This window comes from Salvelinus namaycush, unplaced genomic scaffold, assembly GCF_016432855.1.
Source record: "Salvelinus namaycush isolate Seneca unplaced genomic scaffold, SaNama_1.0 Scaffold298, whole genome shotgun sequence".
In the NCBI taxonomy this organism is placed as follows: Eukaryota; Metazoa; Chordata; class Actinopteri; order Salmoniformes; family Salmonidae; genus Salvelinus; species Salvelinus namaycush.
The window spans coordinates 83645-96031 of NW_024059874.1; the positions used below are offsets into that span (position 1 = coordinate 83645).

The following is a 12387-nucleotide window of genomic DNA, read 5'->3' on the forward strand; positions in this document are numbered from 1 at the left end:
GCCTGTCATAGTTGAAGTGTACCTATGATGAAAATTACAGGCCTCTCTCATATTTTTAAGTGGGAGAACTTGCACAATTGGTGGCTGACTAAATACTTTTTTGCCCCACTGTAAGTATTGCATTTTAATATGCAATTTAATTTAAAAAATGAATGCAATGGCTCCCTAAACCGCCAACGACACCACGCCTTTTGAATGTCATGTGTATTTCAAATTGTAATATTGCTGCCATTTGACTTTAACACACTACACAATTTGATTTCATGTAAAATGACCTTTTGTAGTTGAAACACCTTTTCGCTCCTAAAACCATTTTAACTACTGTGTATTTCCCTGTCCTTCAACAGGAGTCGTATGTGTGGAAGATGTACCAGGAGAGATGCTGGGACTTCTTCCCTGCTGGGGACTGTTTCAGGAAGCAGTATGAGGACCTGCTTGGGTAGAGAGGACACCTAACACTACCCAGCTACTCTACAACCCTACCTGGGTAGAGAGGACACCTAACACGACTTTAGCTAGCTACCCTACCTGGGTAGAGGACACTTAACACGACTTTAGCTAGCTACCCTACCTGGGTAGAGAGGACACCTAACACGACTTTAGCTAGCTACCCTACCTGGGTAGAGAGGACACCTAACACGACTTTAGCTAGCTACCCTACCTGGGTAGAGAGGACACCTAACACGACTTTAGCTAGCTACCCTACCTGGGTAGAGAGGACACCTAACACGACTTTAGCTAGCTACCCTACCTGGGTAGAGAGGACACCTAACACGACTTTAGCTAGCCACCCTACCTGGGTAGAGGACACTTAACACTTCCCAGTTACCCTAAAACAACACTGTCTGTATTTGAGAGACAAGTCTACTCACAAACCCTACATCCTATCTGAGGCAGCCTTCTTACGTCACTTCAACAACATTTAATGGATAAGTTTTCTATCTGGGTAGAGGACACCAGAACACTACCCAGCTACCCTACAACACTATCTGGGTAGAGGACACCAGAACACTACCCAGCTACCCTACAACACTATCTGGGTAGAGGACACCAGAACACTACCCATGTACCCTACAACACTACCTGGGTAGAGGACACCAGAACACTACCCAGCTACCCTACAACACTATCTGGGTAGAGAGGACACCAGAACACTACCCATGTACCCTACAACACTATCTGGGTAGAGGACACCAGAACACTACCCATGTACCCTACAACACTATCTGGGTAGAGAGGACACCAGAACACTACCCATGTACCCTACAACACTATCTGGGTAGAGAGGACACCAGAACACTACCCATGTACCCTACAACACTATCTGGGTAGAGAGGACACCAGAACACTACCCATGTACCCTACAACACTATCTGGGTAGAGGACACCAGAACACTACCCATGTACCCTACAACACTATCTGGGTAGAGGACACTACCCAGCTACCCTACAACACTATCTGGGTAGAGGACACCAGAACACTACCCAGCTACCCTACAACACTATCTGGGTAGAGGACACCAGAACACTACCCAGGTACCCTACAACACTATCTGGGTAGAGGACACCAGAACACTACCCAGCTACCCTACAACACTATCTGGGTAGAGGACACCAGAACACTACCCAGCTACCCTACAACACTATCTGGGTAGAGGACACCAGAACACTACCCAGCAACACTATCTGGGTAGAGGACACCAGAACACTACCCAGCTACCCTACAACACTATCTGGGTAGAGGACACCAGAACACTACCCAGCTACCCTACAACACTATCTGGGTAGAGGACACCAGAACACTACCCAGCTACCCTACAACACTATCTGGGTAGAGGACACCAGAACACTACCCAGCAACACTATCTGGGTAGAGGACACCAGAACACTACCCATGTACCCTACAACACTATCTGGGTAGAGAGGACACCAGAACACTACCCAGCTACCCTACAACACTATCTGGGTAGAGGACACCAGAACACTACCCAGCTACCCTACAACACTATCTGGGTAGAGGACACCAGAACACTACCCAGCTACCCTACAACACTATCTGGGTAGAGGACACCAGAACACTACCCAGCTACCCTACAACACTATCTGGGTAGAGAGGACACCAGAACACTACCCAGGTACCCTACAACACTATCTGGGTAGAGGACACCAGAACACTACCCAGCTACCCTACAACACTATCTGGGTAGAGAGGACACCAGAACACTACCCAGCTACCCTACAACACTATCTGGGTAGAGGACACCAGAACACTACCCAGCTACCCTACAACACTACCTGGGTAGAGGACACCAGAACACTACCCAGCTACCCTACAACACTATCTGGGTAGAGGACACCAGAACACTACCCAGCTACCCTACCTGGTAAAGACTAACTCACTTGAACCTTAATGGAACATGAAATCTAGCTCCACTTAGCTCTTCTGCTGCCATTGTATCCATCATACAGTGTCACCTAATGAAATGGCAAGCCACTACTGAGGAGAGACTGATGTGATGAAGACGATGATTGGACTTGGTGTTTGAATTTACATTGTAAAGAAAAGTCCTTTGCCTGTTACTAAAAGATAGGTCACTGTCACGGTGACACCTTGTTTGCTCTTTGAACGCAAATGGTTATATTCATTTGATTTGTTATGATGACCCTTTTCACTTGCTTACCCCCAAAACTGTTGCACAATGTGTGTTGTGTGGTAGAGTGGAGCCATTTATATATGTAGGGTTACAGCTTGAGGAGTGATTGAATGTACAAGCCATGATATTAATACCCAAGATATTAACTGAGAACCCAAAACACAAGATTGATGCTAGAATGTGAATTGTGGTGGTGATAATGATGAAACTTGACTAGAAATTAAATTAGACCTATTCTACCTTTTATTGAACTTGGTCTGAATCTAATTAGCTTGGTGAGATGAGAAATTTAAAAAGGGGTCCCTCAAGGGTCAGTCTTGAGCCCATTATAGTTGTTTATAAAGTGCCAATGTGCCTTAAAATGAGAACTTGACACCCTTCGTGCTCTAGGTTGTGGATTAGTTTAGAATGACCTAGCTACAGTAGGGATAGCTTTTTGGAAGAAAAATAAATAAATCTAGATACCCATTGTGTAATTGTTGCTCAGTTTGGATTTGTTCCCAAACTACAGTGTCCCTGTACACCTTTCTTTCCATAGTAGAAATTACAAGCTGAGGAAAAAACATGGTTCAGAATTTATTGAACACAGAAAAACAGTGAACTGCTATTGGATGACCATTTATATGTAGTAGCTTTGGTAAAACTGCTTTTGAGAAGAGAAGAGGGGGGATGGAAATGAATAAATTAACCAATGCAATAAACCATGTCTGTATTCCATGGGCTGTCAACTAACTCACAACATCGATCCAATTACAGAAACCTTTCAGAGGGGAAAATATGTGTGTGTCCCTTGCCGTGTCTGACAAGGCACAAGGAATAGGAAATTCATGTCCTTTGACTTCGAAGGCTACAGCCACAGCCATCCAGGGTAGTCGGTAGGATGGAGAAAACATGGGACTTGATGTGAATCAGTCAAATGGGAGGGAAAGAACTCCCAACAATGCCTTCGTCCAAAGTCGATCTTATGAAAAGTATATTACTGAATCTGCCGTTATATAAGCAGTGCTCCATGTATTGACTGTGGTGGATTAGAATATGATGTAAGACTGTTAGGGGCTGAGGGATGTACTCGTTATGTGATAAGGGCTGAATTGGGGACTGGACGGTCCTTTTCCTAGGTCAGACAAGGTCAAAAGGTTAGAGTTCAGGGTCAGGAGATCATGCTGTCCAGCCAGTCTTCCAGGTCCTCCTCTGTCACCACCTCCTTCTGAATCTCTGCCTTGGCCTGCTGTGTCTCCTGCTTCTTATCCTCCTCCTCTGGAACAAGCTCCTCCCTCTCCTCCTCTGGAACAAGCTCCTCCCTCTCCTCTAATGCTGCTGAAAAAAGAAACCACAAAGTTGCACTCTCCCTAGTACTCACACAGATATAGTGGACAAACCAACTATTTTCCATCTTGTTTCTCTGTATGTTGCTAGCAAATTATCAATGCCTTTCTTTAGGTTACTGTTAAGTGATGGGTTGTTGTAGCAACAAGGTATTCTTCAACACTGAATAGTCTGCAACTGTGTATAATCTAATTACAACATTGCTGAACAGAACAAAAATGTTACGCGCCAGCTGGGTACTCACGTTTATTCGGAACCTCCACAAGCGTGCCAGTTTGGAACGCTGAAGGTTCTGAGACTGAGCTCTGTAGACTGAGCAGCTGGTCCAAATCTTTATCCATGTCATCCACCACAGGGGTCTTGGCAACTGAGGAGCCCAGAGGAACAGTGCCTGGGGCTGTGCTCACAGCACAGGAAACGCCCAGGCTTGGAGTAAGGCCTTTCTGAGCTACTCCTGGGACAGTAAGCTTAAACACACCCAGCGCTACAGAGTTCTGTTTGGGTGCCATGGTCATAGTGGGTAGCTCCACCGGAGAGGTCACCTGATAAATAACCACAAGATTAGATAATACATCTGGATTCAACCCAAATACACTTGGTGACTGACCATTACATTACCAATACTTAGACAATGACTTTCTGGGAATGCTCTGAAAACAAAGAATTCAACAGGTTTCCATGGTAATAGTACAACACTTCTGAATACGCTAGTCTAGACGCCTAAGGAGGTGTAGACGCCCAACACCAAACCCAATGGAGAAAAAAGGTTCTGCATCAGGACTAGTTCAGCCTCCAGGTTCAGTCTGTGGTGGAGAGGCATCAGTACCTACCTGGACTAGTTCAGCCTCCAGGTTCAGTCTGTGGTGGAGAGGCAGCTCCTGTAGAGACTGGGCCAGGGCTGGGAGGTCCACAAACACTGCTGAAAACTAGATGTAGGGAGAGGGGAGGAAGGAGGGGGTGGGAGTGGAGGAAGGGGGCGAAGGGTGGAGGAAGGGGGCGAAGGGTGGAGGAAGGGGGCGAAGGGTGGAGGAAGGGGGCGAAGGGTGGAGGAAGGGGGCGAAGGGTGGAGGAAGGGGGCGGGGGTGGAGGAAGGGGGCGAGGGTGTAGGAAGGGGGCAGGGAGAAAACTTATCAACTCCAGGGACAAAATAGACTAGTACCAAAACAAACCCTAGCCACTACCTAGTCACACACTATTGGCAACAAGATCTTATTGAGCACTGACTGGTCCATTCAATGAGAGAGAGAGGGATCTATACTGGAAACACAACTTTAAGAGGAACAGAGGAAAGGCAATACCATATTTACCTGATTGGCCCCCAATGAGTCCATATCCCACTCCTTCTCCTCAGAAAAGCGGAATTGAGTGAAAGAGTCCCCTGAGAACGAGAGAAAAGACTCTGAAACCAGGCTACTGCTGTCCGTTGCTCAGAATGTTACTCGACAGATCTGTTTCTGTTAAATACATACTTCACTTATTTATGAATTATTTCATATATTCATGTCATACAGTTTATGTAATTAAGTTACATATTAACATATGATACAAGATAATATCGATTGCATGATTCCTTCTGTAAGCCTATCAGTCATTGTTGAAAATATTAGCAGGCAAAACTCTTATGGTGACACTGAACAGTCAGTCACTAGGGGTCACCAAACAGTCAGTCACTAGGGGTCACCAGTCAGTCAGTCACTAGGGGTCACCAGTCAGTCAGTCACTAGGGGTCACCAGTCAGTCAGTCACTAGGGGTCACCAGTCAGTCAGTCACTGGGGGTCACTAGTCAGTCAGTCACTGGGGGTCACTAGTCAGTCAGTCACTAGGGGTTACCAGTTAGTCACTAGGGGTCACCAAACAGTCAGTCAAAAGGAGTCACCAGGGGTCACCAGTCAGTCAGTCACTAGGGGTCACCAGTCAGTCACTAGGTGTCACCAAAGAGTCAGTCACTGGGGGTCACCAGTCAGTCAGTCACTGGTGGTCACCAGTCAGTCAGTCACTAGGGGTCACCAGTCAGTCAGTCACTAGGGGTCACCTAACAGTCAGTCACTAGGGGTCACCAGTCAGTCACTAGGGGTCACCAGTCAGTCACTAGGGGTCACCAAACAGTCAGTCACTAGGGGTCACCAGTCAGTCAGTCACTAGGGGTCACCTAACAGTCAGTCACTAGGGGTCACCAGTCAGTCACTAGGGGTCACCAAACAGTCAGTCACTGGGGGTCACCAGTCAGTCAGTCAGTCACTAGGGGTCACCAGTCAGTCAGTCACTAGGGGTCACCTAACCAGGTTGGTTTTGTAATAAGACAGTGTATCATAGAAAGTCTTATGAAAGCAGACTATTGATTCCTTTCACTGGCAGTTTTATAATAAGCACTTCAGAACTCATTTAGTAACTCTTTCCACTGAGGGGCATCAGAGACAAAGAACAAATACAGGTAACTGCCAAAATAAAGGAAACACCAACATAAAGCATTTTAATAGGGCGTTGTGTCACCACGAGCCTGAACAGCTTCAATGAACCTTAGCAAAGATTCTACAAGTGTCTGGAACTCTATTGGAGGGATGTGACACCATTCTTCAACCATAAATTCCATAATTTGGTGTTTTGTTGATGGTGGTGGGAAAACGCTGTTTCAGGCACCGCACCAGAATCTCCCTTAAGTATTCAATTGGGTTGAGATCTGGTGACTGAGATGGAATTACACTATAGATATATATACAAAAGAATGTGGACACCCCTTCAAATTAGTGGATTCAGCCATACCCGTTACTGAGCACACAGCCATGCAATCTCCATAGAGAAACATTGGCAGTACTATGGCCTCACTGAAAGGCTGTGACTTTCAACGTGGCACCGTCACAGGATTCCACCTTTCCAACCAGTCAGTTTGTCAAATGTCTGCCCTGCTAGAGCTGCCCCGGTCAACTGTAAGTGCTGTTATTGTGAAGTGGAAACGTCTAGTAGCAACAACGGTTCAGCCGCGAAGTGGAAGGCCACACAAGCTCACAAAACGTGACCCCCGAGTGCTGAAGTGTGTAAAAATCGTCTGTCCCCGGTAGCAACACTCACTACTGAGTTCCAAACTGCCTCTGGAGGCAACGTCAGCACAATAACTGTTTGTTGGGAGCTTCCTGAAGCCTAAGATCGCCATGCGAAATGCCAAGCGTTGGCTGGAGTGGTGTAAAGCACTCTGATCTGCTCTGTGGGAGGGACTAACAGAACTCTGATCTGCTCTGTGGGAGGGACTAACAGAACTCTGATCTGCTCTGTGGGAGGGACTAACAGAACTCTGATCTGCTCTGTGGGAGGGACTAACAGAACTCTGATCTGCTCTGTGGGACTAACAGAACTCTGCTGTGAAGCCATGAGCATTAAACAAGGTGTAGAGGTGTAAATATCCCTGACTGTCCCCGGCCTTTCACACTCAGAGGGAAGCACAGTGGGAGGCCTGGCCTCATGTCCTGTTATACACACCACAGACATAACTGTTTGTTGGGAGCTTCCTGAAGCTTAAGATCGCCATGCGAAATGCCAAGCGTTGGCTGGAGTGGTGTAAAGCACTCTGATCTGCTCTGTGGGAGGGACTAACAGAACTCTGATCTGCTCTGTGGGAGGGACTAACAGAACTCTGATCTGCTCTGTGGGACTAACAGAACTCTGCTGTGAAGCCATGAGCATTAAACAAGGTGTAGAGGTGTAAATATCCCTGACTGTCCCCGGCCTTTCACACTCAGAGGGAAGCACAGTGGGAGGCCTGGCCTCATGTCCTGTTATACACACACACACACTAGGGGTGTGACGGTTAAATTAATTGGGGATCGTTACGTTTTAGAAAAAAATCCTGGACAGATTAACAAAATGTTTATTCCAGTGCAGTTATCACAAAACGACCACTAACGGGTCCCGATCATCATCACCAAGGTAACAGGTTTAAAATGTAACAAATACCTAACGCAAGAATGCTGTAAATAGGAGATTAGCATCTTTCACATGATTTGCTACAGAAACCCAACCCGTTGCTGGCAGCAGGGCGGTGAGGGACGGAGTCAGAAACCCAACCCGTTGCTGGCAGCAGGGCGATGAGGGACGGAGTGAGAGACCCAACCCGTTGCTGGCAGCAGGGCGGTGAGGGACGGAGTGAGAAACCCAACCCGTTGCTGGCAGCAGGGCGATGAGGGACGGAGTCAGAAACCCAACCCGTTGCTGGCAGCAGGGCGGTGAGGGACGGAGTCAGAAACCCAACCCGTTGCTGGCAGCAGGGCGGTGAGGGACGGAGTCAGAAACCCAACCCGTTGCTGGCAGCAGGGCGATGAGGGACGGAGTCAGAAACCCAACCCGTTGCTGGCAGCAGGGCGATGAGGGACGGAGTCAGAAACCCAACCCGTTGCTGGCAGCAGGGCGATGAGGGACGGAGTCAGAAACCCAACCCGTTGCTGGCAGCAGGGCGGTGAGGGACGGAGTCAGAAACCCAACCCGTTGCTGGTGTAGGAGTAATTGATACATATGTAGGTAGATATCACACTATTAAACAATAGACAGGTGTACACTAGAAAATAGGAGAAGAAGGCAGACGTGAGTGCATTTGCCATTCTGGTAAATACAGGAAACCAAAGATTAGCAGATGGCCAAAGTCATACGTGCTTTAAAGTGCATGTATGGAAAAAGCAGGACACCATTATGAAGATAAAATTGACAGGAACAGCCATAAGTGCTTAGGGTAAAAGGCCATAAGTGCTTAGGGCAAGATAGACATATATTAATTTTAGGGGACAAGGGGGTCCTGCCCCCATTATAATCTAATCAAGAGCGGATACAGGCGTTATTGGGCGTAGACAAGCAGGAAGCCTGAAATGAAGGATAATGGTGGCAGATGACCATAGGAGAAGTAATTTAATTAATGTATGTAATGATCTCATGTGTGTGGATGTGTATAAAGAGCGAACCAGTGCTCTGGGAAGGGGTGGGATCCGCGGATCGTTCCGGCTTGTGATACATGGTATTAAAAGTCTATTTTGATTTCACAAGTTCTTAAGAGTGTTATATTTCTGAGACGATTTTCCACGACATATTTGGCGAGCTGAGCCAGGAGGGACAGGGACTGAGGAATGGCGTCCAGGGCTGGAGATAGTTTCTTTGGACAATCTTGCAAACACTATGGCCACAACTATAAAAAGGTAAGCTTGTTCTTACATAGTTGAAATGTTTGTATGGATTGCTTCAGAGATCCTGTCTCAGCGAGAGGGGCGCCATGTAAGTCTCTCTTTCAAATTTCCTAAAAAGAAACCAGTAAAAACGAAAGAACTTTTGAATTCAAATGAATTTGCATGTATGTGTAATTTGGGGAATTGTATTAAATATAAATGCATGTGCATGTATAGAGACTGAGTGAATAGGTGCTGTGAACTTTGCTTGTGTTAGATGTAGAGTGGGCATGCATGCGCTCGTTCAGATCAGACCGTTCGAATGTGTAGCTTAAATGATGCGGTTGTTTGCGCATCTGGCTGAGATGGTTGGCTATAATGTGGGACAGCCCATACGGTCAAAACAGAAAATGTAGGTAGAAAATCCTGTGATACCTCTTCAATAAAATTAGTAGAAGGAATGCTTGGACAGGTTACTTATGAATAACGGCTCTAGAGATAACAGAGAACTGCATAAATAAGTAGTTAGGAAGCCACGATACCGCTCTTTAAAAAAGGAACATTTTTAAAAAGGTCTGCTTGGGTGGGATATTCACGTCGCGGCAGAAGGGTCTGTTGGTGAATATTTAGTAGTTAAATAAATATTTCATGGTTACCGCTTTGAAAGAAGGTCTGAACGGGTGAAATATTTAGAAGGCAGGGAAAACGTTAGCCCGATTGTGCGGCGTTCAACTGCAAAAGTAGCTTATACGGTCAAAGCATAAATCAGTAGGTTGTAGGAAAACGTTAGCCCGATTGTGCGGCGTTCAACTGCAAAAGTAGCTTATACGGTCAAAGCATAAATCAGTAGGTTGTAGGAAAACGTTGGCCCGATTGTGCGGCGTTCAACTGCAAAAGTAACTTATATGGTCAAAACATAAATCAGTAGTTAAATAAATATTCATAGTTTCCGCTCTGAAAGGAGGACTGTACGGGTGAAATATGTAGGTGCAGGAAAACGTTGGCCCGATTGTGCGGCGTTCAAATGCAAAAGAAATCCTGCGAATAAAAAACCGCTCTGTCTAGCTAACAGGGTTTTGTAATTCAGTAGGTCACGCCACAATACTACTCTAATAATAGAAGTAAAGATCAGTATTGGGGGGGGTGAATAGAATATGAAGACAAGCTGATCCGATTAGACAGTAGTCTCGTCATATTGTAGAAATCCTAGAAGTCTAGGCTTATGTAGGAGGAAGTGAATTAAGTCAATAAAGAAAGACTAAGTTGTTTTGAGGTAAAAACAAAGGGATTGAATGAACAGATGAAACATAAAAGGATGAATGATAATGTTGTAAGAAATGAGTAGATCTGTGTAGAGATAGAACATTAGGAAGAAAGGAAGGATGGGTTGTGTGTGTGTGTGTCTGTGACCAACTGCTGGTAGGAAGAGGCATGCGCAAGCCTCTCTGACAGTTAACTGAGGGTAATTTGAGAAGGAGAGTGCAGTTAACTGCTATTAGGCAGATGAAATGAAATTAAGGAACATCGAAGTAAAATAAGTTATAATCAAGGATAAAAACACTGATGTGATAAAGTAATAAGCGACCATAGTAGAATACTAAAAAAGGAGTTAAAATAAATAACCATAAAGATAATAAAAGAGGTTTAAACCAAATAGTGTGTAACAAAACAGAAAGTAGAATCGTCGATAAATTGAAATTGTACTATAAAGTTAAAAACGAATCTAGGTTAGTTAAGATAAATAGTGATAAATAGTGAAATTCAGGACAGATTAAGGATTCACGAACGGTGTAACAAAGGAAGAGGAAAAAAACAGGCCGTCGATCACTCTGTACCCACAGAGACTGCGGTCTAAAAATAGCCTGAAGGACAGAGACCAGAATATGAGAGGTTTGTTTCACTAAAACCGTGAATCGGGAATTAAACAGTAAAATGGGATAAAAGACAATGAAATAATAAGAATATAGAGAATAGGTAAGAAAGTATAGACAAAATAAATTAATAAAGGTAAAAGTAAGACGTTAGATAGAGATCTTAACGGAGCGGGCAGTGGACTGGTGTGAGTCAGTTGGTAGAGCATGGTGCTTGCAACGCCAGGGTTGAGGGTTAAATTCCCACGGGGGACCAGGATGAATATGTATGAACTTTCCAATTTGTAAGTCGCTCTGGATAAGAGCATTTGCTAAATGACTTAAATGTAATGTAAATGTAATCATAAAATTGATTAGAACTATAAAATGAATAAATAATGATATCTGTAAAGGGAAAAACACAGTGATATTTGAAGTATTGTACTAGAATAAGACATTAAGTCATCTGTAGTATTCAGAAATAATGTCTGTACTATATAGAGCATGCTTTGATAAGAGAAATTAAGTGATGGGACAAATGAATTTTTAATTGGAAAGGGGATTCGCTCTACCTTGGAAAAATAGTAAATAAAAGGTGTATAATACATGGGAGTATTTAGGAAAAATAAATAAATAATTAGTGGCATGACAACAAAATGACTGTTTCCATAGAATAGGGAGAGAAGGACACTATTACCTGATAAACAGGATAAATAGGACAAGGGAATTAAACAGTCACATGGGACCAAAATGTGAAGCTCGATTTGCAGGCGTTCTGATGTCAACTTTCTATCATCAGAAAATACATTGCGATGGGGTTGTGTGTGTGGTTCCTCTAGTCCTTGCAGACGTGCGGGTGATTGGCAGAACTATTGACAAGATCTAAGAACCAATAAGAAAATAGCTCTCTGTTCTGGATATAGGTATATCGGGTATGGGAAAATTAGTGTAATGTGACATTAGAACTTAGTGCGGTAGTAGGAAATGCCGCTATACAAGAGTTTATATCCTTGTCAAAATAACAAACAACTAATCGGTTTGAGGTTAGTGAGAATGGAATTTTTTACTTGGCGGTGTGTAGTCTCTGAGGGAACAATGAGTGTTTCATAGAGATTGCAGTTTATATGTGGTCAAGAAGAAGTATTAGATCACGTTTGACATCTAGTAAAATAACGATGGAATTTTAATTGTTAGACATTCTATACCACAATTCTCTGGAACTGTTAAAGACGCTTTAGAATAAAATCTATGGATAAGTAAAATTATTGGTTTGCTGACTAAAAGGTAACGTTGTGAATATTAACAATATGTACACTTTCTTTTCCAGAAAGAATAAGGGAAAAAAAGGGTTTTTTAATCTTCTCTGGTCAACAATGTCATTGGAGACTGCATTACTGTGGAAAGCAGTTAATTAAAGT

The 12387-nt window shown here is 44.3% G+C and overlaps 2 protein-coding genes across 2 annotated transcripts in view; one reads left to right on the top strand and one right to left on the bottom strand.

Annotated features, from left to right (window-relative positions):
- The window catches only part of LOC120039756 (ryanodine receptor 3-like), an 82532-nt gene extending 82089 nt beyond the window's left edge, over positions 1-443 (top strand). Inside the window, exon 65 of the mRNA XM_038985142.1 lies at positions 348-443. Coding sequence (XP_038841070.1) covers positions 348-443 — 96 coding nt within the window. The remainder of the gene's footprint in view (positions 1-347) is intronic.
- A 2774-nt stretch (positions 444-3217) lies between these two features.
- The window catches only part of aven (apoptosis, caspase activation inhibitor), a 63233-nt gene continuing 54063 nt past the window's right edge, over positions 3218-12387 (bottom strand). The window contains exons 3-6 of the mRNA XM_038985149.1: positions 5288-5358; positions 4811-4906; positions 4225-4522; positions 3218-3971 (exon numbers count right to left, since the gene is read on the bottom strand). Coding sequence (XP_038841077.1) covers positions 3805-3971; positions 4225-4522; positions 4811-4906; positions 5288-5358 — 632 coding nt within the window. The 3' untranslated portion in view covers positions 3218-3804. The remainder of the gene's footprint in view (positions 3972-4224; positions 4523-4810; positions 4907-5287; positions 5359-12387) is intronic.